Source organism: Hyperolius riggenbachi, chromosome 2, assembly GCF_040937935.1.
Source record: "Hyperolius riggenbachi isolate aHypRig1 chromosome 2, aHypRig1.pri, whole genome shotgun sequence".
NCBI classification, from domain to species: Eukaryota; Metazoa; Chordata; class Amphibia; order Anura; family Hyperoliidae; genus Hyperolius; species Hyperolius riggenbachi.
This window is the reverse complement of record NC_090647.1, coordinates 420,178,739-420,204,883: the sequence shown is the minus strand read 5'-3', so window position 1 is coordinate 420,204,883 and position 26,145 is coordinate 420,178,739. Positions and strand designations below refer to the sequence as shown.

General features: G+C 43.4%; 1 protein-coding gene across 2 annotated transcripts in view; it reads left to right on the top strand.

Annotated features, from left to right (window-relative positions):
* The first annotated feature begins 913 nt into the window (after positions 1–913).
* The window catches only part of WWC3 (WWC family member 3), a 243,875-nt gene continuing 218,643 nt past the window's right edge, over positions 914–26,145 (top strand). For both annotated transcript variants that reach the window (XM_068269896.1, XM_068269895.1), the window contains exon 1: positions 914–1,597. In XM_068269896.1, coding sequence (XP_068125997.1) covers positions 1,377–1,597 — 221 coding nt within the window. In that variant the 5' untranslated portion in view covers positions 914–1,376. The remainder of the gene's footprint in view (positions 1,598–26,145) is intronic.

Genomic DNA, 26,145 nt, shown 5'->3' with positions numbered 1-26,145 from the left:
AGGGGTGTGACAAGGGCGTGGCTTAAGCGTCCCTCTTTCTCATCTCAAAAAGTTGGGAGGTATGATGCTATGAAGAGTTAGGTCTTGTTCACCGTAGGTCACTGCGGTGCGACTTTATGTAAAGTCACATTGAAATAGTACGTTTATGCGACGTTCAGAGTGCGTCCAGTGAAATGCATTCCAATGGACAACAATGTGTTGCTGCATAATGTTTGCGCAAACAGTGGCAGTGAAGCATAATTTTCCTTAATTGCATCATGCAATGCGGAGGTCATAAAGCATGCGGTGTGACTTTTCCATTCGGTTGAGTTCCTGTTTTTACAGGGAAAACAATGCAGCTCCCACTGTGAACCTACCCAAAAAGTTCTGAGGCAGTGACTGGTTCCCAGTCTTATTAATGCTGACCCTGCCCCCGGAACAGGAAGTGAGGAAAAATATCCCCAAAGCAATGCAGGCTTTTCTATTTCCTGTTGGAAACGAATCTATTTCCTGTTTGGAAACTAATCCAAAACAAAGCTTGTAGTTCCACTGTATATAGGATTGAGTTGTTTATTTATTTGTTTCCCCTGGATGTAAAAATTGAATCAAACAAAACCCTTTCTGACCCCTTTTGCTAGCTGTTTGTTGTACTTGTGAGATCCCTGACTGTTCCTGACACTTTTAGTATCGCCAACTATTAAAGCAGAATACTTTTTTTCTGTATATATTGGTTTGACTTGTTAATTGGTGTCCCTGAATGTGAGCTGATAGCAGACAGCATGGGCAGCCGTAGCAGCCTTGGTGGGATCGCAGTGAGTGTGTAGCTCCTCATGGTGTAGGCAGGCATTACTTTAGCTAAAATTGGAGCTTTGAGAGTGGAAAGCTAGCTCAGGAAGCTGAGGGAGGGAACCAGAAACAAGGGGAGGTGGCTGGCTGGCTGCTATGGGCTGTGTGGAGTGAGGCACGGTTGCGAGAGGGACAGACATGGATGAACAAGAACCAGAGCTTTAAGCGTAGTTAGTTTGGCCTCTTGGCCGGACTAAACATGAATGGTTGGAGCTCCTCAGCGCACGCAGTGACTATGCCGGGACAGCATTAGACCGAGCGAGATCGGGGCTGAACCGCACAACATCCCGCAAGGATAAAGTTGAGCGCCTGGTTTGTGGGCAGGAAACAGGAGGAAGGATTCCGCTGCTATTTGTACTCTCTGGAATAGGATGTTGATGCTTAGGATGGGACAGAAGACAGCGCTGCTGCTCTCTGCTTATCTGCCGATCAGATCTGTGTAATCACAACGCTGTGTCTGCAGCAGCCGGGAGGAGGGAAGCAGCGGCAGGAAAGGGAGATTAGCAGCAGCAGCCGCCGCCAGGCAGAGGAGGAGGACTGCTGGGACTGCAATGCCCTGGCTGAGTTCTGGGAGGAGGAGAAGACAACAGCAGTCACAGACACAGCATCAGCAGCAGCAGCAATGCTCTTCCCCGTGCCCGCTGCCCGGCATGAGGGAAAGCTCAGAGTTGCCTCTACCTGCTGGCTGGGAAGAGGCCAGGGACTACGATGGGAGGGTATTTTATATAGATCACAACACAAGACAGACCTCGTGGATTGACCCCAGAGACAGGTAACCACCAGTTGCAGGAATGTCTTGTAATGATATGTCAGTGTGCCTTGGCCTGCTCATCCAAACTTCTGTTTATATGTCTGAAGAGCTGTGATGCAAACAAGTGTTCAACTCCATTCCAAACACAGGCTATTGTGAGTTCTATGTGAATAAAAATTTACTTTAAATCTCAGTTAATGGAAAACTAATAGTTAATCCAGCCCAATTGCTTTAATATTTTTGTGTGACTTGTACCTAACTCTTCTATTACAGTATGCTGTCTGTGCTCCCCCCTTCATGTTGATTGTCTATACCTACCTCAGTCATTACAACACGCTGATTGTCTATACCTACCTCAGTCATTACAATACGCTGATTGTCTATACCTACCTCAGTCATTACAATACGCTGATTGTCTATACCTACCTCAGTCATTACAATACGCTGATTGTCTATACCTACCTCAGTCATTACAACACGCTGATTGTCTATACCTACCTCAGTCATTACAACACGCTGATTGTCTATACCTACCTCAGTCATTACAACACGCTGATTGTCTATACCTACCTCAGTCATTACAACACGCTGATTGTCTATACCTACCTCAGTCATTACAACACGCTGATTGTCTACTCTATACCTACCTCAGTCATTACAACACACTGATTGTCTATACCTACCTCAGTCATTACAACACCTCAGTTATTACCGAGCTAGTCTTGTTGAGGTGACAGAGCAGGAAATCCCATAGGGAAATTCCACTAACGTGATTGGGTGGACAGCACCCACACTGTTTGGCCAATTACAATGCTTCAAGTTGTGATGCTGATGCCAATGTATTCTGTGGTGCTATACAAAGTAAGAAACTAACAATTGTAAACACCAATATACAAACTACAGAACTGGTAATAAGTGACAAAAGTAATGTAATCAATAAAATGTATAACTAAGTCCAAGACACAAACGGGTGAGAGAGCCCTGCCCTTGTGAGCTCCATACATTTTGCATGCTAGCCTGAATTAGTTTAGTATAAACAGTACCTACCTCTTGCATTAGAATATGCTGTCCCCTCCTCTTCCTCTCAGTACTACTTGCTGCCTGAAAATTCCCACCTCTTCCTAATATTACACCATGCTGACAGTTGCTATCCCTTTCACTTCATTCAGACTGTCTATACCTGTTCATTCCACAGATTCAAGCACTTCATTGTGGTGTAACAAGTGACATTACTGCAGCTATGCTACAGTCTGTGCCTCCCTGATATTGCATCTTTGTTTTATCTCTGTACTTATGAATTTTAAGTTGCCAAACTGGAACTTTTTTAATGAGGTGAATCTGATTTGAATGAGAGTGGTTAATTGACAGCTTGATTAAAACTGTCAGGTAATTAGTCGTTGTCTCAATCTGATTATCTCTAGATTCAAATTTCTGATTCAGCATAAGAAATGGTCAACAAGATGAAGCTAGTTGTGTCTTGCATGAAAATTTAAAGCAAATTGTGTGCACCTTGGAATTGGGCCAATTGAATACAGTTCCTGCTATGAATGGCCCGGTTCCAAGCTGTATACAGTTTGCATTACACCTGAATTTTAAGGACATCTGAGTGAAATTAAAAATCTGCGTTTTACTCACCTGGGGCTTCTTCCAGCCCAAAGCAGCAGTCTCAGTCACTCGCCGCAGCCCCGGACCTCCTCTGTGTTCCTGCTGGCTGCCCGCAATGATGGCGACCTGCCAGCGGGGTCGGCTCTTCTGCTCCTGCGTGTCCACGTCATCTGGCTCATACTGCGTCTGCACACAACTACTGACGTGATTGTGATTTTGTCCCACGCAGTAATAGCCAGGGCTGTGAAGTTGGTACAAAAATCTTCCGATTCCAACTCCGACTCCTCAGTTTACGAAACTGCCGACTCCGACTCCAGGTACCCAAAATTCCTCCGACTCCTTAGTCTAATACTTACCAGGGCTGTGCATTTTGTCCATAATCATCTGACTCCCGACTCCTTAGTTTATGAAATCACGACTCAAACTCTGACTCCAAATACCCAAAATTGCTCCGACTCCACAGCCCTGGTAATAGCTGAATGGCACTTTTGACCCCAATATGGTCACACTCTAGCTTGGCAATAGTTTTCCCTGAGATCAAGCATCTTTTTAGACCAGGGGTAGGGTACCTATGGCTCGGAAGCCAGATGTGGCTGTTTTGATGGCGATATCTGGCTCACACACAAATCAGTAGGAGGTGATTCACTAAGCTACACTGCTCAAACAGCGCAGCTTAGTGTGACAGCGCAAGTAACATTTTCAAAGGCATGCTTCTACTGAAGCATGCACTACTAACTTACTCGCACTACCCCAAAAAAAACGGCTCTCCAATTGTCCCATTCTCTACCCTGTCAGGTCCAGTGACTTTGTAGGATGAGATCCCCGCACTCTGATTGGGCCAATAGGCTGCCTGTCACTTAAAGGGAAACAAAAGTTTTCTTTCCTAAAACAGAAAGAATTTGCGATAATTCAGGTTGGAGTGAGCTTGAGATGTCTCCCAGAGCACCACTGCTGAATATATGCAAATTAACCATTGTACCCTTAGAAGCTAAACACACCTCCAGAACCGCTGGAATGCAACAATGTGTCAGCTCTTTCACTGGAATCTCTCCTGGAATAGAAGCTGCCATGTCCCCCCCCCCTTCTCACATTCCTTATTTACAGAAGTCAGAGATGCTATCTTGACACATTGACACACACTATGTCTGTGAAGAAACAGTCCTAATTACTCACCCCCCCCCCATTGTTGTCTAATAGCATTGTTTACCTCTTGGTTATTAGCCCAATAAAACAATTAGGTTCCTGAAGTCTCTGCGGTTGGGGACGGTCGTGCAGGCCTGCTGAAACAGGCTAATTAAACTACTTTGAATGTAAAATGAAAGTTTATTTTAATAATGAAACAGATTGTCGGCATGCATTTTTCATGTGCTATAGAAATGTCCTGAGTGATAAAAAAAGGTGCTCGGTTCACTTTTAACAAACCGCCTATTGGGCCAAAGTGCTTGGATCTCATCCTACAAAGTAAATCGACCCCAAGTCAGCTAGCTAATTGTACAAGCTGTTAGTCGGTATTTCTCCTCTCTGGCTCTCAAGGAAATTGCTGATGTTGCTGAAACCCAGAAGCTTAAAACATGTCTGACACTGCCGCTGCCTGGCGGATCAACTGTATGCACATCACCATGGCAACAGGGACGTGAGCCCTACAGTCTGTTTTAAACATATTGTATGGCTCTCACGGAATTACATTTTTAAAATATGTGGTGTTTATGGCTCTCTCAGCCAAAAGGGTTCCTGACCCCTGTTCTAGACAGAAGAGCCTAACCGCATACATGTAGTAACTATCCAGAGAGCTTCTGCATGGGACAGCAGCTTCCTGATGGGCAGGCGTAGCAGCCATAACCTTGTGGAACAGATTTGCTGGGTGCCTTTTTATTTTAAAATAAAAGAACATCTGAAAGATTATAATGAAGACCGTAACGGTTATTGAGTAGCTATCCTGCACAATCTCCTTATTTTCAGCACATGGTAGCACTAGTCCTTGTTATGAATGGAAATTCTTTATGTAATGAAGTTTCCATGTTTGCGTTATTGTGCATTCCTAAGGTGACTCTATAAAACCGTTTTTAATAACTCATCTATTAAAGCCCTAAGAACTGAATCAAATTAGTGTGCAAAGTGGTATATATCGAGAAAAGGCATTTTCCAACATACAGCTGATGTGCTGGCAATGCTCCCTGTCAGGTTTCATCATTGTGCACTATGCCACTCTGTTGTATAATTAAGTGAGCCGGCTCCAGTGGATGTGGTTTAAAGGGATCGATCCTGAAGTGAGAAGCTTATTGAGGCTGCCATATTTATTTCCTTTTAAACAATACCGGTTGCCTGGCAGTCCTGCTGATCTCTTTGGCATTAGTAGTGTCTGAATTGCACATGTGGAACAAAGCTGAATGAGCACTACAACAGGAATTAATGTAAAAAAACAAATTGTTTATTTTATTCAGGGCTGTGGAGTCTTTACAAAAATCCACCGACTCCAACTCCTCAGTTTAGGATTCCACCGACTCCTCATCTCCTCTAATTTGCATATTACAATCTTGTTGATTGAAAGTATGTAACATGAAATTTGTCTCTTAACTGCCAACGCTTAGGAATTTTAAATGACAACTGAAGTGAGAAGGATATGGAGACTGCCATATTTATTCTCTTCAGTCATAGACTAAAACTAGTCCTTGGTAAGAGTACTTGAAAAAGGAACAGACCGGAACAAAGAACATCTATCAGGCCCTAGGCAATGTAAGTGTGGGTACATGTAATGGTGGCCATACATGGTACAATTTTTTCATCCAATCTTACCATTTCTATGTAATATAAGGGAACTGCCTAAATTATCCTTTCAGTATATTCACTAAATTCACCCTTACTACATAGAAATGGTAAGATTGGATGAAAAAATTGTACCATGTATGGCCACCATTAGAGTGATGTGCAGGTACTCTGCTGGAGAATGAGGCGATTCTTCCTCCATTACACATTCTTCATGTACAATCTGAACCAGGTCTATGAGTGATAGACAACACCTCTGTGTTCAATGTGCACAACATTCTCAGTGGATTCCCTGCAGCTCTGTGGGGAGTGCATATGTAGAGTATAGTACTACAGTGTAACAAAGTAAGCCTGAGACAGATGAAATTAAAGTTTTATACATACCTGGGTCTTCCTCCAGCCCCCTTCAGGCTAATCAGTCCCTCGCTGTCCTCCTCCACCATCTGGATCTTCTGCTATGAGTCCAGGTACTTCAGCCTGTCTGGCATAGTGCGCATGCACACAATCCGCCGCCGGGAGCGTACTACACCTACGCAGCACTATTGTACAGGTCAGTGGCGTAGCTAAGGAGCTGTGGGCCCCGATGCAAGTTTTACAATGCCCCCCCCCAAGCACTCTATGCATAACAATTGATAAGGCGCACCAAAACCTGCCAATGGCAACTACAGTGTCAGAGGTGCAAGAAGGGGTTGGGAAACAGTTTGTTAATGATTACCACTATTCAAAGTATCTATAGAAATGATTATTATGAGCACAGGACCACTAGAGCTAAAACCTCTGCAACCCCTATTGCTACACCCCTGACGCAGGTCCAGAATGCTCCTGGCTGTAGGAGAGGCATGTGGCCGGACTGCGCTGACTGGCTGAATTACCGGGACTCATAGTAGAAGATCCAGGTGGTGGAGGAGGACAGTGAGGGATTGATTGGCATAAAGGGGGCTGGAGGAAACCCCAGGTATATATAAAACTTTTCTTTTCATCCGTCTCAGGTACCCTTTAATTCGTAGTCCCCAAACCAAATTTTAAAAATATATCAAATTATTTGATTTCATCAGCAAAGGGAGTGCATACATTTGCATAAATCAGCATCAATGCAGAATTATTTCCATCTTATTGTCCATCTCTATTAGTGACACAGCTACACATCAGGCTTTATTCTTACAGCATAGATGTTATTTAGTATATATGAGATTCCTGTGTACACATCATATATACAGTCACAATCAGATATGTATATCTGACTTTAATAATACGGGGACTGCTTTATTGATGCAGCACAAGCAACTCATTTTGATTGGTTTATTTCATTTTTGTGGACTAAGAACAAATATATATATATATATATATATATATATATATATATATATATATATATATATATATATATATATATATATATATATATATATATATACTATTATCTGAGAAATAGAACATTTTATCATATTTTCTATTTTAATTCCAGTTTAAATTCATTAGGAGTCGGTGCATTTGTTCCCGACTCCAACTCCAGGCATCCAAAATTGCTCCGACTCTGACTCCACAGCCCTGATTTTATTACATCCAAAGTACTTCCAAACCACCAAAAAATGTGTTTGATGGAGTGACCAAATCCCATACATCACACCCACAGTCACACACCCCACATAGTTGATTGGCCACCTCAAATTCAGTATATAGAGAGATACAAAACATCCAGGATAATACTTGGTCCAGATAAACGCTGGAATTCTGAAACAAACATTCAGCTAATCCAGTCAGAGAATCTGATTTTCATGCATGTTCAGGATCTGCAGATGATCAGCAGGACAGCCAGGCAATCTGCATTGGTTAAAAGGAAATAAAATGTCAGCCTTCACATTCCTCTTACTTCAGGTGTGCTGTAAGGTGTATGAATTCTACTTATGTACCAAATTAGGTTGTCACTCATTATACTGACTTACTGACAGACAATTATAATGACCCCTGATTAAGTGCCCTCCATTTATTGCCCCTGCTATGTTGCCTCATGCTGTTTCCATCATCACATTGACTGCACAGAAGTGCAGTCACTAGAGAAGATCAGTGAGGAACAAATAATTTCATAACTGTATGCAGCTTGAAATTGTACCAATCAAAACTGTCAAAGTTAATTTGATTGGCACAATTTTACTTTTATTTTTTCACACCTAATGAAGTAAGTTGAGATTTGAAAAATAAGAAATGTTTGTATAGCTTAATGTTATTTTCCAATGTTGATATTCAGAAACTGTTGTTAGTTAAATATTTCTATGTTTCTGTGTAAAAGGAAAACTGTAGTACAGAATTCAAGAGAACCTGGAGTGAAAGGAATGCAGAGCTGCCATGTTCATTTCCTTATAAACAATGCCAATTGCCTGCGGAGCATTATGGCCCATACTCACGGGCTACAATTGTCGCCGCAACCACGTGGCACGCGCGTGTTGCGGCGACAGGTCGCCCCTGAGTATGAGGCGCGCACCCCGAACCGTCGCTCGTCGCTGCTGTTGCCAGGCGATTGGCGGCGGTCAATCGCATGGCAACAGTTGCCGCCGCAACTGTTGCTAGTCCGCGTGAGTATGCGGACTAGCGACAGCAACTAATAAAGAACTCACGGCGCTTCCGGCGGGGGGAGGAGCATCGGCGACAGCTTCCGTTGCTTCACTAATCCCTCTTCTGCGTGTGTATGCGGAGGGAGCTGGCGACGAGCTGTCGCCGAACTGTCGCGCACACGCTCCCGTGTGCTAGCGACAGGCTAGAAAAGTAGCCCGTGAGTATGGGCCATTTGGCTTTAGTTGTTTTTGAGTTGCATACCTGTAACAAGCTTGCAGTCAAGCATTAGAACATGAAGATGGCAGCCTCCGTACTTCTCTCACTTCAGGTTCCCTTAAAAAGAAGCATGGGAATTGTTTCTTAGTACAGCTTAAAATGTGAATGTTTGTGCTTGTGCTTTGTGAATGACTTTGCTGGATTTGAATATTGACCTACCAGGACCCCTGAGAACAATTTTGCAGGAGAGTCAGATCCATCCTAGAAGGGAAATTCCACATTTGCTGAGAGAAACATACAGCTTTCAGATCAGCTCTATATATTGAAGAATGAATGGCGAGCATTTATAGTGTTTTTTTTACATTATTTACTTTGTTAGTGTATATAAATGAAAACCATTCCACTTTTGTGAGAAAAAACCAGAAAAACGATTGAAATCAGATCGGACCTGTCAGAAATTATCTATCGAGCCATCTATCTGCTGAAAAAACTCATGGTGTATTCCCAGCATAAGAGCTTACCTACACAATTTGTTTAATGTATTCAAAATCTGTTGGCCCTCATATTACATAAAAGTGCTTAATAGGACAGTTAATATTGGATGTGTGTACACACCAGAGGACCAACAGATTTTGACTCCTTTGAACAGACTGTAAGTAAGCTCTCGTATTCCATGGTAGTGATAAAATTGGCTAATCAAGATTGTTGGTGTTTGTCTCACGGCAGTAGTACTCTAGACAGAGAGTACACACAATTGTCGTCATGGTAACAAAGAAGAGCAATCTGAGTTTATAGTCCGTTTTGGAGATTCTTAGCTGGCTACAGACTGAAATTTCGGTGTAATTTTTAGAGTGAGAAATTGCAAAACACTAGTGGAGCCTCCATCTATAGTTAGTCATTTTATAATGAAAGTGGAATTTGTCTCTAAATGTATATGCTTGGATGGAATAACGAAGGAACACTTAGATACTTTCAGCCATGGCTTATGTTGGGGGACAAATGTACCATATTAGTATTCTGGGGAATTCTGTCAGTTCCCAAAAAAAAATCAGCCTGTCTAGACAAAGATGGTCAGTCCAAACAGCTGTAACCTCCTATCTAAGGGTATGACCAAAATTGGCATCTTGGCCATACTAGAGTTTGGAAGAAGGGCTGATGTATCTGGGAGTATTTGTGGGCTCTTATAAACTTTTATAGGCTTCCCATTCTTAATCAACTGTACTTAAATAAAACATGAAAGCTCTGTGTAGCCTGTAAACACGACACGCCTGGCTGGTCTGGCATGTAGAATACCAGAAGTGGGACTTATATGTATTCCACTATTGTGCATATATCTATTCCTAGATTTCCTCACAGCACTGCATCCCCCCATTACTCCCCCTGGCTCTGCAGAGCAGTGGGTGTTTCTGCATTCTCTTATTGTACTTGGCAGTCCAGCTACAGCATTTGTAGAGGTGGGGAGAGGAATTTAAGCTCCGTGTATTTTTCTTCCTCTATTTGGGCTTCCTGCTTCCTTTCCTTTTCAATCCATTAACACATCACTAAATAGATCAAGAAAAACAATGTTGTATCACATAGTGTTGGAGTCACTTGATTTGTGTTTGAAAGTGTTGAGTTCTAACATGCCTTGCTACATTTTGTTACTTTGAAATTTGTTAAGGGACTATTTTATAAAGGTGGAATAACAGCTATTTTATGAAGATTGTGATAGAAGTTAATAGTGTAGATAGTCACTTTAATGCCAACAATTTTGAGTTGATGCAGATGTTATTTTAAAGAAAACCTTCTGGGGGCTCCATTGTTACCCAGGACTCTCTTCTGGCCACGGCTTCTGTTTTTTTTTTTTATTTCCTGGATGTGGGAGGAAATGGAATACCTAGAAGAAGCCAGCTCACTGAGAGCGTACAAACTACATGCGGATAGTGTTCTGGCTGACTGGTGCAAATGATTGCAAGCTTTCCTGGAGAGTAGTGCTCAGTAGACACAAAATGTTAGCTTCAAACGCATTATCATGTTTTTTTTGTGGCATCTTTTGAAGAAGAAAAACAATTGATGTAGGTGAAAGTGAATTGGAGTCACCTGACCAGAGCAGTGCTCCTTGTTGCCAGTCACCTGACCAGAGTAGTGCTTCTGGGAAACAGTCACCTGAGTGGTACTTCTTGGTGCCAGTCAAGTCCAGGCAATTCTCCTTGTTGCCAGTCACCTGACCACAATGGTGCTCCTCTGCGCCAGTAACCCGACCAGAGCACTGCTCCTCAGTGCCAGTCACCCCGAGCGGTGCTCCTCCTCGATGTTCACCTGACCAGAGCGCTGCTCCTTGGTGCCAGTCACCCAAGTGGTGCTCCTTGGTGCCAGTCACCTAAGCAGTGCTCGCTTGTCGTTAAAGTTCAGCCTTCTAGCTGCCGGCCACTGAGAGTTTTCAGGCTGCAATTTCATGCAGCCAAATGGTAGCTCTTCTAACACCATGCAATGACATGCGACGGTGTTACCAGGCAGCAAATAAACCACGACATGTCACATTTCAGGATGTGACTCCATATGGGAAGGCTTCCTTTTGAACACCAGCACGGAGCGCTCCTAAATGCCTGGCCAGTGCAGGGGAGCAGCTGACAGGTAGTGAAAGCATCCCATGACTTTTAAAAGTCAAAAAAGTCATAAACTCAGAAAGGGATAGTGTCATATAGTTATCACAGTGGTTATAAGTTGGTGCAAATAGGTGTTATTCATCCAGTTAGCTCCGCCACAGTCATAACTGCACATTACAGGACCTCATCCTCACTAGCAGAATGGTTGATGTTCAACCCCATATTGGAGTAAAGACAAACCAAGGAGAGGAGCCTCGGCCTTGTAGCATACATATTCCTCTCATATTAGGTGAAGCTCCCATATAAACCGGTAGAGGCACATAGTGTTAAACCATAACCTAGATTCAACCAACTCTTAAGTATTGAGACTTCTCCCCTTGGTGACAGCATATACTAACCTCCCAGATCAAGCAGGGACAGATGTGGAGGGGAAATTGCGTGAGAAAGGAAGGGAATGGGATTAAAGAAGGAAGAGAGGGTAAAAAGTAGTGTATAAGCCATAAGGATACTATAATACAATATATTCTAGTCCCCTATTAAGGATTTGTAGTCCTCTGACTCTTTAAAAGCAAGCCAAAGGGCCCAGGTCTTAGTGCATGCCTTATTTCTAACCTGTGAGATCAGTATAATCTCCTCTATATCTGCAACTCCCTCCACCCGGGTAAGCAACTGTTTCATAGTTCATAGCCACTAGGTGCATGAGCAGGGATTTTTTTTATATGATATAACTGAAAATGGAACTGCATGAAGAAGGAAGGCCTTGGAGTGAAGTGAATTGCCAAGAAAGATATCTTACGAGACCAGTAATGGATTGGTTTTTAAAAAGCATCAAGTTTAAGACCGGCCCAGAAGACATGGTACAGGTACCAATCGGGGTCTGGTACCAATCGGAAAGCACTTTGTGACACTTGCTCCTGGGTGTTTTTATTGAGAGACCCCTTATGCATAAAAATATATGATCTTTTCCCAGTCATCACTAGAAAGCTGTTTGCCCAAGCAGGATTCCCATCTGTCCTGAAAAGGGTATGTAGAGGGAGCATCAATTCCTGAGAGAAGTCCATATACTGTAGCCAGGACACAATGAGCCATATGCAAATTAACTTTTCCTCCTGAGTTTTCTCCTTGGCAATATTTTTATATCTTGACAATAAAATGCCCTTTAGACCACCAGCAAGCAAGAAAGTACTCAAAGTAATTTTGACAGTACTTTTTAACCTACTGTTTCAATTGCAAAGTGCTGTAGAGTTATTTTTAAAGAGAAGATGACAAATTATATTATGCTCTAGGTGAAAACTCAGGATAAAAATGTAATTGCAAATGTGCCAGTGTGTCTATGCTGATGTTGCTCTTTAGCTGTTATGTTAAAATCTGATGAAGGTGAGGAGAGATTCCCCAGTTTATCATCTTGGATGCAAAGCTTTGTAGCTGCAAGAAGGCCCAAACTGGATATTTACCATCACTTGTCAATCCATGATGCTGTTCTATCTGTTTACAATGCCCCTGAGAAAACGAGTCCTGCAAAAGTAGTCTACAATTAGAGGCGGCCTTTGAGGGGGGCAAGTGGGGCAATCGCCCCAAGCCCCGTGCCTGAAGAAGGCCCCGTACCTCTGCAACGGGAGAGTGGGCATAAAATACAAACTCACCTTCCTTCCACCGATCTCCCGCAGCCTCTATCTCCTTACCCCCCTGTTATCCGTTGCGTTGGAAACGGCGCCCCCTGTGATGACGTGACCGCATGTCATCACAGGAGTCGCTGTTACCAATGCAACAGATGCCTGGACAGGAAGGAGATGGAGGCTGCGAGGGTTCAGCGGTAGAAAGGTGAGTTGTAACTACTATGCCTGCTCTCCCACTGCTGAGGGCACCTACTCAAACCTATACTGAGGGAACCTACCTATCTAACCTATACTGGAGGCACCTACCTATCTTGCCTATACCGGAGGCATTTACCTATCTAACCTATACTGGGGGAACCTACCTATCTAACCTATACTGGAGGCACCTACCTATCTAACCTATACTGCGAGCACCTACCTATCTAACCTACACTGGAGGCACCTACCTACCTAACCTATACTGGGGGCACCTACCTATCTAACCTATACTGGGGGCGCCTACATATATAATCTATACAGAGTGTGTGAGTGTTTTAACAGTGTGCATGTGTTTCCATAGCATATCTGTGTGTGCGTGCGCACATGCATATGACACTTGCCCCAGGCCCCGCGTATTCTAAGGCCGCCTCTGTCTACAATCCACTGGGAGGGAAGGAAGGACGAGTCTAGGCCTGGGGGGGAAGGCTGGGTTGCCTAACACCGGAGTAATGGGCCCAGGCACATTGGAATGTCTTTTATTTTTAGCTAGATTGAAGGTCTGCAACAAAGGGGCAACAAGGGGGTGACCCACATCAGGGATTTTACCATCATTTCCTACGAGTCCTACGAGAAGGGATCCCCCCCCCCCCCCCCTGCGGCCTGTACCAATGCGGTTTAGGGGGAGGCCTTTAATCCTTATGAATCACTGTCGCTGAATGAGTATACAAGATTGACAGATTTGGCTGCAGGTATAAATTTAAATAGGTGCAGCTAAAGGCTTTAAAATGTGCCTTTACACACATCATGGAATGCCTATTAAGATATAAAAAGTAAAGAAGCTGAAATAATTTTGTCCTTTAATTCTTGCAATCTATAAAACTGAAATGAAAGCATTTCATTTTCCAAGATTTCCCTTTAAAATGAACTGCACAGGACACAGTAGCATGCATAAACCTTTTGCTTTATTTGTATCACCCTTCCGGGACTGGCATTATACACTGCTTTTATGTTTATTCATTTTATGTAAATGTGTGATATATAGATCTTATATTTTCCAGTAGATGGTCACAAAGATAACTAGCAGTATTGCATAGCCTCCACCTATGGAGAGCAGTAAGAGGCAGAGGTTCAGTAGGACGGCCTGGCAATTTGCAATGTTTAAAGTGAATGTGAACTGAGAACGATATGGATTTTTCCTTTTAAAATAATACCAGTTGCCTGACTCTCCTGCTGATCCTTTGTCTCTAATACTTTTAGCCACAGCCCCTGAACAATCATGCAGATCAGGTGCGTTGACTGAAGTCAGACTGGTTTAGCTGCATGCTTGTTTCAGGTCTGTGATTCAGCCACTACTACAGCCAGAGAGACCAGCAGGACTGCCAGGCAACTGGTATTGTTTAAAATGAATGGTTCAAACTTAGCACTTTTTCAGCACTTTGCTTATCGCCAGCAATCAGCAAAGTGCTGCTACCAATGTATCCCTATGGATGCATTCACGCTGCATCGTTTACGATTTTGTTCAACGCGGTGCATGCAGCGTCTTTGGGGCGATTGCGCTGTGATTCTTGTTTTATTGAACGGGAATTGCAAGCGCAAATCGCGCTGAATCTCAACATTTTGCCCTCCGAATTGCTATCGCTGGTAAGCGGCGGGCAAGCGCCCAATGTGAACCGGCCTTAATTAAGGGAGGATAGAAATAGTGTGCCTTTGTGGTGCCGGGAATTGGGATGAGAGGAATTGAATACAGGGAGCTGATCCTGTGGCCTCTCGTATGCACAACGGTCGCCTTCTCCACAAATGCTGCAGTTACATTTCCCAGTTTCATCACCCGTCGAATCACAGAAAATGAAACTGCGGCATGGAGATGGTGACCACTGTACAGACAAGAGGCCACAGGAGCAGCTCCTCTGCTGGTTAGTAATCCCTCTCATCCCAACCCTTCCGCCCCCCCCCCCCCCCCCATGGCACACTATTCCAATCCTTCCTTATGGGGACTTTCATTTAACAAAAATAAATAAATAAATATGCTGCTCGGTTAGCTTTAAAGGGACTCCGAGCAGTGCAGAAACTATGGAAAGTTGCATATCATTTTAAGGCTCACTTTCTCCTCTTTCCAATGATATATAAACCGCCGCCCTACGCCTTTTTAGTTTATATATCATTGGAAAGAGGAGAAAGTGAGCTTTAAAATGATATGCATCTTTCCATAGTTTCTGCACTGCTCGGAGTCCCTTTAAACTTTGTCAATTAGGTTTTTTTTTTAATTATTATTATTTATTATTATTATTATTATTATTTAACCACTTTACCCCCGCGCGTACGTATTTCTCCGCCCCTTTTTCCATCCTTTAAAAACCAGGGACGGAGAAACACGTACTTTCCGCGTTCCCGACGCTGCCCGCGCTCCCGCTCGTAAACACGCCGCCCGCCGCTAGTAAACACGCCGCCGCCCGCTCGCCCAGAGATCAATGAACGGGAAAATCCATTCCCGTTCGTTGATCTAAGCCCCGCAATGATCAGCTGCTCTCCTATGGGCAGCGCGATCATTGTGAGAAAAAAACTGACGTGTCCAGCCTCCTTATACTTCCTCCAAGCTTCCGGAAGGAAGCTTGGAGGTCGCATTAAAACAAAAAGTTACTGTGGCCATCTTGTGGCCAAATAGTAAACTACACCCTACACATTTTTCACATACAAATAAATGACTTTTACACATAAAATTAACTCATTACCTCCCACACTCCCTATTTTTTTTTTTTTTTTTTTTGTAATTAAAAAAAAATTAAATTTACAATTAAAAAAAATACATAAATAGTTACCTTAGGGACTGAACTTTTTAAATATTTATGTCAAGAGGGTATAACACTGTTACTTTATAAACTATGGGCTTGTAATTAGGGATGGACGCAAAACTGAAAAAAATGCACCTTTATTTCCAAATAAAATATTGGCGCCAAACATTGTGATAGGGACATAATTTAAATGGTTTTATAACCGGGACAAAAGGGCAAATACGTTTCATGGGTTTTAATTACAGTAGCATGCATTATTTAAAAACTATAATGGCCGAAAACTGAAAAATAATTATTTTTTTCCCCACATTTTTCCTATTTTCCCATTAAAACACATTTAGAAAAAAATAATTCTTGGCATAATGTCCCACCTAAAGAAAGCCTAATTGGTGGCGGAAAAAACAAGATATAGTTCATTTCATTGCGATAAGTAATGATAAAGTTATAGATGAATGAATGGAAGGAGCGCTGAAAGGTGAAAATTGCTCTGGTGCTCAGGGGGTAAAACCCCTCAGTGGTGAAGTGGTTAAAAATTATCTATGTGTTATATTACATTAGTTTCACAATAACAATACTTCATTAGGTCACCCCCATGGAGTTAATATAGAGATTTTTTTTGTGTTAGTATAATGAACTCCTTTTCATATGGAGATTCATAAAGATACATATGATCCTAATTATGGAGTGATTTATCACCACCAGTTTGCTACTTCCATGTAACAGCCACTTTCTGCAGTGTAAATGTACAATTACAAGATGTGTAATGACTTTTTTTCTTTTATAGCAAGTGAAAGCTAGGCAAGGACAGGGTGAACTTCAGTGTCTCTAATGTCTGCTGCACAACTATGCCTGGAATGTTAAGCAGGCCTCAGAAATCCAAGTGGAGCCCATGGTAGACTGTAATAACAGGCTCGCCAATTCCTGTTTACTAGCACACTGAATAGCTGGCATACCATCTTCTTGTAGCTGGATATTTATGTAAACAAAAAGCAATTTCCCATGATAGGTGACTTTAGAGAGCTTAGCTTGCTGCATTGCTTTCATTTTTCTATCATATTTATGGTGAGGACCGTGAACCCTTTGCATTGTCTGCTGATTTACTATCTATGTTCAGTGTATATTCCAAGAAATTGTTTAGAAAGATGGAACTAAGTTTATCTGGCTGTTTTTGGCCACACACACACACACACACACACACACACACACACACACACACACACACACACACACACACACACACACACACACACACACACACACACACACACACACACACACACACACACACACACACACACGAGGGGGGTTAGTGTGTGGGGGGGGGGTGCCGTCCCTGATTGGTTGGATTTACTGTGATCACTGTGCTGGGAGGGGATTTCTCTGGAAGCAATTAAAATGTATGTAAACTGTAGCAAGAGTCAGGGCTCATTTCCACTATAGCGAATTCGCATGCGTTTTTCGCATGCAAATTCGCATAGCAATACAAGTGAATGGGACTGTTTCCACTTGTCAGGATTCCTTTGCGTTTTTCTGTGCAGAAAAAATTCGCATTGGGAGAGCCATCAGAATTCGCATACCGCATACCGCTATGCGAATCGCATACAATGTATTTAATAGGAAATTTGCATGAGGTTTAGGTATGCGAATTTTCATGCGAATTCGCATAGAAACAATGGAAAAGCACACCAGCATTGCCATGGTTAAATTCGCATACATCGTCATCCATGAAAATTCGCATAGACCCGCATGCGAAATTCGCATCCGCATGCAAATTCTTACCGCGGCGATTCGCACCGCACAAGTGGAAATGCAGCCTCAAGCTACGTACACACATGCGAGAATCATCGGGATCGGGAAATGGTTCCTTGGGTGACAATTCTGGATTGATGCTGTGCAGACACATCCCTTACCTTGAGGCTAGCAATGTGTTCTGTTGCTGTGGAGGGGGACGGAGGGAGGACGATCGTCAGACGACGGAGCGCCTTTAATTGTTCGGCAGGGTGGAAATAGCAGTGTGATTGGAAATGCTTGGACATCGGCAGTTGTCAGCTGAAACGGTCGTTATCGGTGGTCTCGGCCAATAATTATCGCATGTGTGTACGTAGCTTTAGGCAGGAATCGCACTTGAGGAAATCCGGTTTGCTGCAGATGAAAAACGAATGCGGAATTGCATATGATAGCCTGTGGTGCTGCTGTATTTTCCCAAGGCATATGTGATTCTGCATAGTGTTAAAAAGATGCAACCTGCACTACTTTCCCACACAACGCATGCGGTGTTCAATAGCAATCAATAGCTCCTATAAAAGAAAAGCTAGTTAACAACCCTTGCAGGAAATCATCTGCGATTCCCACAGATACAAGTGTGATCCCTCCCTTACCTCCCTGAGCTTGGTCCGGCTTTGAGCCATTGGTATTCATATTTCTACAGTAGGCGTTAAAGAGGCTCTATAGTGACATATTGTAGAATGCAATCCATTATTTAGGATACACACTTTTACATTATTTTATGCTGATAATTCTAATATCTATATATTGCTGTATATTGGTATGTAGCCCTGCCCTTCCAGTGATGCTTGGCCTAGGCTGTTTAGAGATACCAGGTATTATTTCTTCTGGCTTTGGAATTCCAAATGGTTGTAAACCTACCATTGTATAAGGAAGTAAGTATCTGCTGTCATGAAATGTTATACTTTTTTTGTTTTGTTTTGCTTTTTTTTAACGAAAGTGAAGCATCCTGAAAAAGTCAGCTATGCCCTTCCCAGTCCTCTGTGTCCTCGGTCCGTCGTTGTGCTCATCCAAAGACGGGCGGCTCCAATTTGTGTACCGTATCTTGGGGCACAAGTGCATCCAAAGCTTTCTGAGCATCCCCAAAGGGGTATTCGACCAATTGTATAGCTTCCCTTAGGGCGGTAGTGGTGGACAGAGGACACAGAGAGAGGACCGGAAAGCCTCTGAGATCCAGAGCCTTCCCTCTCCATAGGTGAGTATCTAACTTATTTTTCCAAGAATCTTTAGTTTTACTTTAAATTTTCGTCAAAAGTTTCTGAGTACCTCAGAACCAGTTTAATTCATAACATGAAGGGCATTTATAAAAATGGATGACTGATCTTCTACTGTGGGGGTCCTCAACCTATTTGAAACCAAGGACCGCATTCTTGCTAGGGTTCCCACTTTGCTAGCTGCGTGTGGTACGCGATCGCCGCCGCTACCCGCCGAGCCGCCCCCCCAGACCCCTGCGCAGCCTGGCCAATCAGTGCCAGGCAGCACTGAGGGGTGGATCGGGATTTCCTCTGACGTCCATGACATCGGTGACGTCATCCTGCCCCGTCGCCATGGCGACCGGGGAAGCCCTGCAGGAAATCCCGTTCTGAACGGGATTTCCTGCATACTCTGATCGCCGGAGGCGATCGGAGTGGGTGGGGGGATGCAGCCGATCAGCGGCTATCATGTAGCAAGCCCTGGGCTCGCTACATGATTTGATAAAAATAAAAAAAAAGTGCTGCGCTGCCCCCTTGCCGGCGGGAATTGGACCGGCAAGGAGGTTAAAGCTGTTTGCAGTTAGATTTGCTGTGTAAACTATCTAAACTTTAGATAAGATATATAGACAAGTTACTTGTAGTTAGTTTTTCATCTCGGATCCGCTTTAAATTTATATTTTACACTCTATTTATATTCTTACATTATATTTGACAGGGCAGCACGGTGGCGTAGTGGTTAGCTCTCTCGCCTTGCAGCGCTGGGTCCCTGGTTCGAATCCCAGCCAGGGCACTATCTGCAAAGAGTTTGTATGTTCTCTCCGTGTCTGCGTGGGTTTCCTCCGGGCACTCCGGTTTCCTCCCACATTCCAAAAACATACAGATAAGTTAATTGGCTGCCCCTAAAAATTGGCCCTAGACTACAGTACTTACACTACATAATATAGACATATGGCAATGGTAGGGATTAGATTGTGAGCTCCTTTGAGGGACAGTTAGTGGCAAGATATATATATATATATATATATATATATATATACACTGTACAGCGCTGCGTAATATGTCGGCGCTATATAAATACTAAATAATAATAATAATATTTATATATACAATCATATTACAATGCAACTTACCATACTGAAGAATTAGAGGGAGCCCTGTGAATTTCCCCCCTGCAACTAGACGTCATGTACACATTGGGTGTCTGTCTTCCTTCACTCCCCAAAGTGTGTTACTTATATCCTGTCTTATTATTATTTATTGGATTTATATAGCACTAACATAGTCTTGTTTTGGTTGCTGTAATTGCAGAAAACCCTGCTTCACAAAGGCTGGTTGGAAATGGAAGGTTGCTTTTTTTAGTGCTTTGGTGGCAAGCTGAGGGTATTCTGCCTTGACTTTAACACAGATTTTATGGAAATTTCCAGGACTTTCCTGGTTCTGTTTTGCTCCAGCTCTTTCCTTGTGCTCTTCCAGACACCTCTGTCCAGGCTCTGTCCAGCTTTCTTATCTGCTGGTCTTCCAGCCACTGCAAGAAACAAGATGTGTGCTCACCATGCTGAACCTGACTCTTCTGGCTACAAACTTAGCCTAATCAGCTCAAATAAGAGCTCAGCTTGTGCAAATTTGCATTTGCTTGCCAGAATATGCATGGTTTTGAACTAACTAGGCAGCATATTTTTTGCCCTGTGGGGTTCAGTCCACGCAAAACATTTTTCACATTAACGGGCACTGCGAGTAGGCCCCCACCATAAAAGGTGGAAGTGAGGAGTGTGACCCCTGCCAGGGTGAGCCATCCACACCCACCCCCCCAAATGATAGGCTGCTACCTTGTAATGCATTGCATCCATCTGTGTTGATTTATAAATCTACAAAATGTGTGTGACTCAGGAGCACCACTGAGAAAGGGGAACCCTGCAGGGAGCGCCCCAAGCCTGTCATAGCTCAGGGCGCCTCCCATGCAATGCACCCCGGGGAAGGGGGGGGGGCGCAGGCGGCTCACCCCAAAGGTTGCCACCACCCAGGAAGAGCCATCTATCACCTTCCTCCAGAAGGAAAGAGATGCAACACTGAAAAAAACAAGGAGATGTGTGCTCACCAAGCTGAACCTGATTCATCTGGCTCCAAACTTAGCCTCATTGGCTCAATTAAGGGCACAGCTTGTGCAAATTTTAATTTGCTTTTGCTTGCTAGCTATCTCTGTCCAGGCTCTTTTCTGCTTTCTTCTCTGCTGGTCTTCAAAACATCTGTGTGCAGGCTCTTTTCTGCTTTGTTCTTTGCGGCTCTTCCAGCCACCTGTGTGCAGGCCTTTTCCCTGCTCTTTTCTCTGATGCTCTTCCATCTACCTGTGTGCTGGCTTTTTCCCTGCTCTTTCCTCTGCTGCTCTTTCAGCCACGTGTGCAGGATCCTTCCTGCTCTCTTCTCTGCTGCCTTTCCATCCACCTGTGTGCATGCTCCTTCCTGCTCTCTTCTCTGCTGCTCTTTCAACCACCTGTGAGCAGGTTCCTTCCTGCTCTCTTCTCTGCTGTTCTTCCAGCCTCCTGTGTCCAGGCTCTTTCCTGCTCTCTTTTTGCTTTTCTTCCAGACAACCGGGTACTTATCTGCTGCAGCTCTTTCCTGCTGTTCTTCCAGCTACCTGTGTCCAGGTTCTTCACTGCTCTCTTTTCTCCTGCTCTTCCAGCTACTTGTGTCCATTATCATTCCTGCTCCACTGTCTCATTCCTGCTGCTCTTCCAGCCACCTGTGTGCAGACTCTTTCCTGCTCTCTTCTCTGCTGCTCTTCCAGCCACCTGTGTGCAGACTCTTTCCTGTTCTCTTCTCTGCTGCTCTTTCAGCCACCTGTGTGCAGGCTCTTTCCTGCTCTCTTCTCTGCTGCTCTTTCAGCCACCTGTGTGCAGGCTCTTTCCTGCTCTCTTCTCTGCTGCTCTTTCAACCACCTATGCCCAAACTCACAGTAGCACTTATTTTGATGCTATATTTATATACCGCCTTTGAGTAAATTGGACCCACTGAGTGTCTAAAACAAGTTAGATACTTGCCTCTGTAGTGGGAAACCACTTGATAGTCCAAAGGCTTCCTGGATCCTCCTATAGCCCAATATTCCACTGCAGGGTCCCTCTACCTATACTGTATGACTAAAGCTGGTTGAATAGATTTCTTGTGGCTGCTCTTCTGCTGCAGATGAGCACATCCTAAAGGCCCGTACCTACTACGTGATTTTTCCGATGCCCGTCATTTTTTTTTGAGAGATGAGCGTTCTTGTGACGTGGGTACAGGAGCACGATTTACGCAAACCACATTTAGTGACAACAACAGTCATGATGGATCGGATCTTTAAGATTCCCGACAACTCCCTCGCAAAGTATCACGATCGCTTGAATTCTCGTTCATGCCCACTGTGTGCCGTCATGTGACGCCGCGTACATTAGCAGAAAGATGGATCGGGGCATGTTCGTTGCCGTGTGACGTCGTCGGGATCCATCTTACTGCCTGGTGCGGTGAGTATTCAGCTTAACTGAACACGTGTGAGTAAGGTCTGTGCATGCCCACTAGAAGAAAGTGCTAACTGCTGGGAGCATCGTCAGAAGTGAAGCTGCACTTTGCATAATCCTATGTAAAGGCTATCCGTTACTGTCATACTGATTGATAGTAATTATTCTGAACAGCAGCTTTAAAGGGGAACTGAAGAGAGAGGTATATGGAGGCTGTCATGTTTATTTCCTTTTAGACAATACCAGTTGCCTGGCAGCCCTGCTGATCCTCTGCCTCTAATACTATTAGCCATAGCCCCTGAACAAGCATTCAGCAGACCAGGTGTTTCAGTGGTTCAGACTTATAAGTCAGATCTGACAAGACTAGCTGCATGCTGGTTTCTGGTTTTAATCAGATACTACTGCAGAGAAATGGTAACCACATGCCTTGATAAAGGGGACCCTGTGTGGCCCCCGAAACGATTGTTGGAATTCTGTGGATAATGGCACAATAAAAGGTGTGCTGCAACTGGTGGTGTGCTGGTGAGACTTTGTGGATTTACTGCAGAGAAATAGGCCAGCAGGGCTGCCAGGCAACTGGTATTGATTAAAAGGAAATAAACATGACAGCCTCCATATACCTCTCTCTTCAGTTCCCCTTTAAGAGTGATCGTTGTGCAGAATGCTCCTTGGCTATGACTAAGCAGCCTGTTCTATTCTATAGAGAGAGGAAAGGGGCTAATGCAAGCAAGCAGCTCTTGGGGGAGGAGGAAGTTGGGAACAATGTGCAAACATGTTCGTTGTTTTAGAGATTCATCATGACAGATCACATAACCACCTCATGGGGTAGCAGTATAGATGCTACATTTTCACTTTAGAATGATCACAAACAATCTTCTCTATTAACACTGGAAATCTGTATCGCCTGTATGTAGCTTTACGGCCAGTTTCCATAAAACACCAGGAAGAAATGTAGTATGTTTAGTCATATTTTGCTGCGCTTGGTGTGGCGAACATTAGTCTTCCTTTATGGACACAATGTCTCATTTGTTTGGAAGGGATGCCACTGTCGGTGTCTGTAATACCCACAGGTTTAGTATTTAGTGCTCAAAGTATAAAAGGCAGATTAAATAAGGATTTGCTCATACTGGCATTAACATACCTAAAAGGCATTTGTACCCCTGAATCGTAACAGCTGTGTGTGAAAATGTTATGCTTATCCTTGCACTACTTTAAAGTCTTCAGAATTAAAATAACCAGGGAGATTTGTGAAGTGAAATTAGCTTTTAACTGTGTGGTAAAGATACAGTTTTGGGGGTTTATCCAGGACTGTGTCTGCCAGCACTTTCCCAGCATGTTGTGTATTTGTGGATTGTCATGGCTGATCACTACAAGGATCCAGATGGCAGATATTTCTTGCATCTCTGACCTAATGCCATATGTTGTGTGTTATTTATGAATGTAATGTCTATAATTGTTACTCAGCACAGATTCCACTCAGACAGTCATAACACAAATACGTATTGGCAACATAAACTAATATTAGAAGCATACGGCTTTCCGAAGAAGTATCTGAAGAAGTGAAGACGCTCTCTGTCCATTTGATGTTTCCTTGTGAAGCTTAGATTTATGAAAGCCATACGTGTTGTCCCGCCTCCTTGTATTGCTTTCTAAGAGAAAGCTCTGTCATGGGCAAGCAAGTTGTGAGGGCTTTACATTACGCAACATTGATAGCTGTGAAGAAAAATAACACAGCAAGAAGGAATTCATTTATAGAAGTTGATGTGGAAGTTTTTTTTTTTTCCCTTTTTTTCCCCACATTTTATTTTAGTTATCTCGTCACCTAGAATTAAGCTTGAGAATGCTTTTGTTCAGTTTTTGATTGAGACGGCATTAGTGTTAAGTGAATATGATAATTGTGACTTCACCTGTCCAGCCGGGTGGCATGAAAAAGTTGCTGGGTTGGGGTAAGGTGAGAGAATGCAGGGCCAGTGCTTCTCTGCACAACTCTGCTTACAGCAGATGAGATGAGCAGATGACAGCCGTGTGCTCACCAAATCTAGCCGGGTGGAGCACCCCGCTAGAAGCGCCTGAGGGAGAACACTGAGGTAGTTACTATCTGACAGGTTTTCAATTAGTCCATCTGCTCATGGGGGATTCTCAGTATTTATTTTATTCTATACAAAAGCACTCCCTAGAAAGGATCTTTAAAAGATGCTTCCTGGCCTCCCTTATTACACACTTCTGTTCTGGCAATTTTAGACTAGGCAACTGCTGTTCAGTAATTGCTTTTGTAAATAAAGAAAGCCCTGAGTTTCCCCTATGATGAGATGGACTAGTCCAAAACTAGTCTATCTCGACCTATTGTAAGTAGCAGCAACAAAGTGCATTTTACTCATACATATGTATGCGTTTTAAATTTTTGTGTGATTGTGGTTCTTAAGGTGTTGTGACGATGCAAAGTCTTCATTTTTAGCCATATTATATTTTACCAGTTCTGAAAAGTGCACTGATGGCATGCATTTCCCTGAAAATGTTTAGTTAGTGAATAGGAGGATGTATGTTGGCACTGCATTGTGTTGTGTTTGAATTCCCTCCTCTTCCCCTGGCTTGCTCAGTAAGCTGATAGTTACATGTTGTTCAGCAATCTATGGAACTCTCATTTTCATTAGTAAAGCGGTTTCCTGCCACATACTATCCCATTCAAAGCTTCAGTCAGAAGTTTGTGTGAAAGCATACCAAAACCCCTTATATAAAATTATTGCAATGGTATTGCTGTATAACATGCAACCCAATTACTTTACTTGTTGGCTGCCAATTTACACTCATTTATTTGTGAGATTCAGGGGTCCTGTCACACATGTTTAGAATCCGCTATTATCTTGATGCTGTTTATGGAGGTGTGCTATAGTTGCATCTCTTTACACTAATTATGACAGATTTTTCTACAAATCAAATTCCCTCCTTGGTGCCAAATCTTTCCATATGCATTAAACTTTTCCTAACAACCAATCACCATTCCTAACATTAACCACTTTCTGGTGCAAAGTCTATACTGAGCCCACCCCTCTCTATCGGCAGTCCCCATTCCACCATGCGAGATGCAAAACGTTCTAATTGAATGTAGGAATATATATGCACCTTGAAATGGACTAATCAAATTCCACCTTGATGTAATTCAGTTGGTCCATTTTCAATTTGCATAAATTTGCATTAAATATGTGCATAACTCTGTATCCCTTTGTAGTGATTTGCATTTCATTGACCATCCCTAGTACATACGGTAACTGCTGACAATCTCTGTACATGCGCCAAAAGTAGCTGCGTTGCCTGTAACTGCCCACATTTCTACATGGTGAAAGCATGTGCATGAACGCTTATGTTGAAAACCCTTTTTGTTGCTGTCACAGGAGCCCTAGTGGCTGACCGCACTTAGCCTTCTAAACGGTGCCAGCGCACAGATCGTGCGAACTCTGGTCGCAGTCAATGCGCAGGAACCGTTAAGAATTAGCCGCAGACAACTCAGAAGGGAGCCTGTGAGACACGGGTGATTACAACTTCACCCACTGGTTCAGAGTAAACTGCCACCACCGCGGTTACCATGGGACCGTGGAGCCCACTAACTGACTAGTCCTGCGAATAAAACGGTTAAACACACGATATTCTGTCTAGCCAACAACAAACAAACAGTAGCGTATCTTCAGAGACCCGGGATCAGTTCTGTGTGTGCTGATAAGCAGGATAGCGGACAGTGAATGACTTGGAGGAAGTCGTTTATTCACGCAATATAAATAATATATAC